We start from the raw sequence: 7,612 nt of genomic DNA, 5'->3' as shown, positions 1-7,612 counted from the left end.
CAAAGAAAAATAAAATAAAATATTGGCTATACGGGTATGTAGTATAGGTTAAAGTGATCGGCACAAGAAAGATTGACGATCCAAAAGGAAAGAGGGGGATTTCTTTCAATTCATCCCGAAGAAAAAGCAGCCTGTCAGAGGGAAGCGCGAATGTGAGGACACCGGACCTCGTTGGAGAAAAAAGTGAAGTAGACAACAATTGGAGGATTGGAGACGTGGAGGAGGAGAAAAAGGGAAGATGCAGACGGAGGGCACACGGTGTGGGAAAGGGAAACGGATAGGCGCTTGCAATACTCTACACAGTAACTCAGAGGATAGGATAGGGGGGGATGGGAGAGGCTGGTTACACTGAATTGGAGATAGACTGAATTGAGCTGAAAGCGATTCCCTGTATACCCAAGTGAATTTCGGTATCAGTTTTGCAGATATATCACTCGTTTTCCTGGCCGTGATAACTTGCAACTGCGCACTTCGCGGTACTTGTCAGAGTTAGTACCAACTTGGTTACTATTGCTACTAGTACTACTAACTCTTCCTACTGACCATAACCATTCACCCTGTTGACAGTCCCTTATCCTCTCCATATAAACTATAGAGCCATGTAGAGCAACTCACCCAAACGTATTCTATGTGCAGCACCTGCGCAGCCTAAAACCATACACTCCACCCTGATCGCCTTCAAGTGCAGCTCTCCTGCCTACCTACCCTCAACTCCGCACCCCCAGCGCAAACCTGATCCCAGAAAATTAATCTCGGGTTGGGTGGAAGCTCGGACGCGTGGTTGGCTGCTAACGCAATAGAGCACACTCACGCTATGTTTTCGATGGCGTCTAGTTGTATGGTGATTGGTGATCTCACACACACCCATACACATACCACACACACACCACACACATACACCGAGCGCGAGTTGCTCGTTACCCTCCCAACAAGAAGCAAACGAACGGGGCGTGTTTTGTTTGGCCCGTCTGCAGGAAACCGGGCCTCAGAGACAAACAAGCGATCGAATAATCGAATTGGTGTCCAGAGCGAGAGTCAAGAGCATGGGCCAGGGTGTGGTGGCTGCATGTGCATGCACACAGGGCTTGCTGGTTGCCGGCCCGCCTCTAATTCATAGATGATAGATCCCTCGGTCTTCAACGACAAGGGTACTTTTTTTTTTTTTTTTTCCTTCCTTCGTTTTTGCAGCTCTATCTGTCTAAGACACCTTATGTGTCCTTTGGCCCAATCACGTCCACGCCCATCTCTGCGGCCATTCCGATTCTCAACTTCTGCTTGGTCTGCGTCAAACCTTTAGCCCAATCTCAAATTGCAGACCCTCGTAGCTAGGCTTTTTCAGCTCACTTTGCCCCACACTCCTTGTAACGCCGCACCCCGGAATGAGAAGTTGGAAACGAAATTTCGGAGTGACATGACGAAGGCATAACGATCCAAATAAGCTGCATATTAACACCATGTCCAATTGAGCCTCTTCAAGTGATAAGCTCATTACGCGTGTTGCCTGCGCAGCTGCGACTGAATGCATGTAAAGTGTGCATTTCTGTAGGTCCAGGAATATTCGACAAACGACAGAGAATCCCGAGGTGCACTTACAAGAAGTAGGCGATTAATTCAAGACTAAAAAGCTTTCGCCTTGCAGTGTCTTTTACACGGGCCAAATCGAACGATCTCCGGAATTCCTCAATACACATACTCCAAGTATCATATGGCCGTGAGTGTACTAGTACATCACCTGAGCTTGAATATTCGAAATAAGGTTTTGAATTCCCCGGATGTTACAGATCATCCCGACCCGGTTGGCGCACGGCTACTAATCCGAGTGAGAATTCATGATCATAATGAACACTGTAATAATAGTAGTAGTCCAATGTCGCCAAACAGGCGTTTTACTTCTCGTTTCAAGGAGGCGTAGGTACATATGCCGGTACGTCCCTCCCGTGCGTGCCGATAACGATCTCAGTTAACCGCGATCAACCCATGCACACGATAGGATGGAGTAGAGTGCAGACTCACAAGTGTCTTCCTTGTCTGGAGTAAGGTACTCCGAGATGTGAATGCCGTAGAGTAGGTAGGTACCTTCCTTCCAGCTACCCTTGCATTTATCTATCACATGTTGTCCGGAGATCCTACCTACACATAGGCGATTAAATTTTCTTTCTCTGGCAAAAGCCAAAAAACGAGGATGTACGCATACGATCGGTTCGTTATCATGCACGGGCCTGCTCGATCAGCTGCAGCTGAAATTCTAGCCCTAGCCCTAGGTGTGTGTGTATGTGGAAAGGTCTGGACGAGCTCCGCTGAAGAATACGTAAGACCAACTCAGACAGCTCGTGATGGAGCTTTGGTGTTTGGTGTTTTGTCGCTAGATGTGTTGCAGTATCAGCTGACTGAATTCAAGTCTGTTCTGGAGAAACATACGCAAGATGATAGGTAGATACGTGTAGGTTGTGAGGACATCAACCGATCCTTGCAGCTCCGATATCGACATCCTCTCAGGTAGTGCGGAGGACCGAATTCCTGGAGGGGGACTCGAATGAACAGTGTGGGGATGTGGGGATGTGGGGAATAGATGAGCGGCTAGCCATTGCGAAAGGGCCCGCTGTCATCGGGATGGATTTTGATAAACTGCTTTGATTCATGCTTGAACTGGAGTAAACTTAATTGGTTCAGAAGACAAGGTCGATTTCATCGTTGCGTTTATTTGTGGTCTAGCCGGCAAGCCGCTACATGTTACGTGTACCTTCAAATTTGCCATGTAATGCCTCTGGGCTAACCTTTGTGAAGCGTACCATATAATCCATCTTGCACTGTATTGTGGGGACCGGGTAAATACCCGAGTGATAAATCATGAGCCATGGCATCTCTACTATTTTGCGCCAAATACGATTACCCAGAAGATCGATTCGGGAACATAATTATTCCTGGGAATTACTTACGGAACGGCTGATAGTTAACCCACCGGGCCGCCACGATGTCGATAGCAAGCACCAAAGTGGTAGTTAGTTGCAATATTGCTTAATTTAAAAACCTCATGGTCCCCTTTCTACTACTTTAGTACTTGTACCGTGCATGCCCTTTGCTCAAGATGTGGGTGTCTGGGAGTGCCAAGCTTGTCCAAAGTTAAAGGTTTGGCTCATTAAATTGCTACAGTTGAAAACTCTGAACCTCCCAATGGCCTTGCGGTATTGGGGTACGGTTCCCGAGGTAGTTTAACCGGGTGACCCCCCGGTTCGGCTCACTTCCTGGGCAGGAGGGTTATGTAAGATGTAAAGGCTTATAAACTTATCTTGGGTCACTAGGTTTTTTGTTTTTGTACTCTCTGGAGTTTGGGGTTTGGAATTGATTGTTTTTTATTTCTATTTCTTGTACTATGCACCAGTAGTGGCCTATATCGTAGTCGAGTTTCAATATATATTAGATGAATTTTTCAATAATGACGTAATATTGTTTAGCTTAGAGAACATTCCTATCAGTCCAAGTTTGTTAGGCAACCGCATTTGGCATGAAATAGTAACAATCCACTAGCGTCACTCCGAATCCGGCCAGTTGTAACCTTCTGTACACTGGCATTCATTCCTATCAATCTGATTACCCTACTCATATTTGGTTGTAACTCTTCCCACAGTCCCCTCCTCACCCTCTAGACTCATCTCATACACCACAATGCCCGAAGTCACGGTCATATCCAGCGTGTAGTCTACTCTGTAGAATACTTGACCCTTTCCATTCTTGTGTTTTGAGAATCGTTTCACCGGAACCGGCTCGGATGTCATTACGCATAATTTTCTCACAGCTAGATTCAGAAGATGTGTTAGCAGTGATTTTTAGGAGGGACCTAAGGTGGCTGACTGGAATCCCGCTTATCCGGCGCAACCTCCTCATCGCAAACCCAAAGTTCTGTTCTTAGCTGGTGCGTGTCACCAATCAAGTCTGTCTCTGCCACTGTGCGGTAGAAAGGAAAAGATATCTTCTTCTTTTCCGTTGTGACATCACCCTGGTGGTCGTTAGTGTCCACTGAACTTAGCTGGGTATGATGTGCACATACCCGTTTGATATACCACTGTATCCTGTTTCTGACCACCCACTCGCACCGCAACTCATGCCATTTCTTCTCATTCTCTTCATGCTTTGTTTCATCGAACTTGCTGTCGTGGACGACACCATAGTAGCGTCTGCTGAGGCGGGATTGCACAGCTGCAATGTCGCCTTGCAGGCCACGGATGATTGCACCGCGGACGACAGCACTGCTCCGATTCTATGAGTTAGCATCTCACAAAGCGGAGGCAAAAGGGTAAACCCACGTCCAGGCGTTTCGGGGTTGCATGATGGTAATTTTTCCGGAGCCCCATTTATTGATTCTTTGGTAGAGATATTCCGAGGAGCCAAAACCACCAACAAGAAGAATTGCCTACAGGTATGCTATCTTAGTTTGAAAGTGTGATATGGTAAATGGTAGTAAGACATACCGCAACGGGACCCTTTCCTGATTTTAAAACTTCAATGACTTGTTTTGATATCAGCTCTAAGACCTGTGACACAACGGGCTCGAATATGTCTCTGACATCCTTCCTATAGTTCTATGATTTAGCCCTGAAATTAGCCGTGCGATGAAGCCGTCCACGTACCTAGCAACCTTCAAGAAACCCCCCTTTACTCCTCTATCGTCATCATCTGGCACTCCCATCACGGGGACCCAAAATTCTCCGCCCTCCGCCTGCCCCTCTCTATCATCACTTCCATCATTATCTTCATCTGTCAATACAAACTCACGCTTGACATAGGTCTCCCAATACTGCACCATCTGGAACCTGGCACGATGATCCATAGCCTCGAATTGCTCCTTGCCAATCCGGGTGATAATGAAATCTTCAAATCGGCGATCTAGATATACAGCGCCGCAAAGAGCACCGGTACCGATGGCTACTTCGTTTAGTTGTAGGGGAACGAGGGAAGAGATTCGATAGGATATCAGGTCAACGGTGCCGCCACCGGCGTCGCAGACGACGAAGCAGTCTCCAACCTGAAAAGGCAGTATGATGTCAGTTGATTGTTTATATTAATGTTATATATATGTATATATTATTTTTTTTCGACTGATCTCTATTCCACCGCGATACTGGCCTTCACAGGCAGAGCCCGAAATTCCTGTCAATGTGGTTGTTGCTGATTCCCAACTCATGCTCAGTTACTGTTAGACCTGTCCTGCTAAAACAGATAAACTGAGTCCAGCAAGTGTAGGAATAAGCGATCAGCCAAAAAAATCCGTATGCTTCTTCGTGAGATTATATCTCATGAGACGATATATTCGGTAGATGTTCGATGCCGGTGTCGAAGCTCTCCAACGGCAACCCTAACCCTATAATATATATATAGTAGGTAATAAATAAAGGTATTTAACCCACCTTTACTGAATTTGGCTGAATACTCCTAAGTGCATATTCCGCAGCCCCCTCTGGCTCTGTGATTAGCTTCAATAAGCCCCCACTTGCCTCAGCATCGCCCCCACCATTCCCGAGGCCCAACCCCGCTCTCATAGCCGCCTCCATGGTCATTTGCCTTGCCTTGTCGCTCCATACGGCCGGTACGGTGAGCACATACTCAACCTGGCTCCGGGATATCAAGTCACGACCCAGGCGGCGCTCGAGTGTTTGTTCGGTGTACTGGCGCAGTGCAGTAAGGTAGTCGGTAACTACATCAACGGGCTTCTTCCCGCGCGGAAGTGTAGTGCGTTTCGGATTTACGAATGTCGGCCGCGGTTGGGAGGGATCGAGGAGGATCTTGATCCATGAGAGCTTCTGTGGATCTGTGGGAGGTACCTCAAAGCCCCTGTTTGCGCTCAGATTCAGCGACCGCCGTTTCTTGGGAAAGGAAAGAAATACGTACCATTTGAACCCAAGGGCTGTCGACGATATTAGCTCACTTCCAGTACTTGGAGGTCGCGATAATGATGCGCTGAGTTTAGGACTTCCGACTTCATTGGGACTGGCCGCTCGAGATATTGGAGGTGCTGGGTAAAGAATGTCTGAGGGTACTTTCCCCCAGTCTTTGCTGGTTTGTCCCGGCCAATGCGTTATTACTTCGTATTCTTCGGGGGACGATGTTTGCGCCCAGGCCACTGCGCTGTGTGTCGTTCTTTATGGATTGTTAGTGAAACTGTGTGGAGTGAACGATGCGAGGCATGAATCATGGTTACCCGAAGTCAATACCGACAATGATGCGCTCTAGTACTTCGCCATCATCATCAGTTGGTGCTGGCTTTTGTCCTAATGCGAGACCATGAAGGCTGGAGCGTAGTGAAGTAGTCATCGATCCTAGTAACTGAAGCGCACAATTTTAGACAAAGATTCGCGTTAAAGATGTATCTATATATGTAGTTTAGGCGCTCGCTTTAGAGGGGGTCATTTAAAAGCTGAGAAAAATTGATGAGGGGGCGAAGGAAGACTTGTGACGCCTTGATCGACCGAAGCCCAAGCCAGTGGGTGGTGGTTGATTGCTCAAATCTGAAACGTGGGAACGTTTATCATGCAGGAGGGTGAGTGAGTACCAATAATTCATTCGTTTTATGCATGCGCCGGGAAGACGGGCTGTATTTGGGGCCCATGGAGATGCAAGTAAGCATTGGTGGGCAAGTAAATTTATATGGTCCCTCCCCCGATCTGATCTAGGACGTCCGCCTTTGATCTGTGCTTTTGAAGCTCGAAGTTTCTATTTTTATGACCATAAAAACCCTCTTGGGGATTATCTGGATAAGAGGACCATATGTGGTATGATATAATATGTTTTGAAAGTCTCTGGATAAACACGCGGATATTTTACACTATGAATTCCCAGAGAGTGGCACCGATCCTGAGCGCTCTGCAACGAAGTGGCGTTTGCGACTACATATTTCAGGCGCCCTGATATTATGATATTGTGCACCTACACATGTCGATAAGTATCCTCTTCTGTAGACATCATTCATCACTCCGCCTTCATTCTAGTCACCGAAGAGCTAATTAGGGCGGGGTACCTACATGTACAGTTCGATGTCGCGGCTCCTTCGGGTAAAGCTAGTAGAGTCTTTTAGCTGCAAGAGTTGGACAGAAAGTCGAGCACTTCGACAAAAAGTCCTGCACATCTTATTGGTTGAACGGCTGCAAGTCTCTCCCTAAAACAGCTAGACTTTCTGTCCAACCTGCTCGACTTTCTGTCCAACTCGCGCAGATAAAAGACTCTAGTAAGGAAAGATGGAATGATTCTAAGCTTCCACAATCACATATCACAAATATATCCTAGTAAGAGCCGCAAGCTCCTGGTCTGATTTTAACGTGAGGAGCCAATTCCCACGTGCTTTTGTAATGATACAGATTACAAATAGTACTAACAATCCGTTTTAAGGCTTTGTTTGAATAATTGCGTAAAACAATAGGTCCTCTATAGCTCTAGCAGTTGTATCCTGACGTGACAGCGATAAGAGATCGAATCCATGTCTCCCACAATTTGAAGTGGAGCTTGAGCATAGGATTGGAAAACCTTTTCGATCGTTCAAGCCGAGTATTGATATTGATTATAATTCCCCGATTGAAGATAACTATATATATAGATAGTAGCTCCTAATTGGGTTCGGTTCCAA

The 7,612-nt window shown here is 46.7% G+C and overlaps 2 protein-coding genes across 2 annotated transcripts; both read right to left on the bottom strand.

The window, feature by feature from the left end:
• Positions 1-413: 413 nt before the first annotated feature.
• Positions 414-1,413, bottom strand: H6S33_005443 (uncharacterized protein; the record flags this gene model as incomplete). Its single annotated transcript, XM_044836789.1, has 6 exons — positions 414-479; positions 616-648; positions 706-732; positions 812-830; positions 1,270-1,280; positions 1,345-1,413. The coding sequence occupies 6 exons, from the start codon at positions 1,411-1,413 to the stop codon at positions 414-416; spliced, it is 225 nt and encodes a 74-aa protein (XP_044698752.1).
• Positions 1,414-3,593: 2,180 nt separating this feature from the next.
• H6S33_005442 (uncharacterized protein) lies at positions 3,594-6,306 on the bottom strand (the record flags this gene model as incomplete). The annotated part of the gene is made up of 9 exons (XM_044836788.1): positions 3,594-3,793; positions 3,850-3,994; positions 4,046-4,244; positions 4,302-4,408; positions 4,467-4,569; positions 4,626-5,020; positions 5,403-5,826; positions 5,884-6,132; positions 6,194-6,306. 9 exons carry the CDS (start codon positions 6,304-6,306, stop codon positions 3,594-3,596), a joined length of 1,935 nt encoding a protein of 644 aa, XP_044698751.1.
• Positions 6,307-7,612: the final 1,306 nt, after the last annotated feature.

Source organism: Morchella sextelata (assembly GCF_020137385.1).
Source record: "Morchella sextelata strain SCLS chromosome Unknown scls_2, whole genome shotgun sequence".
Lineage (NCBI taxonomy): Eukaryota > Fungi > Ascomycota > Pezizomycetes > Pezizales > Morchellaceae > Morchella > Morchella sextelata.
This window is presented reverse-complemented; position numbering and strand designations above follow the sequence as displayed.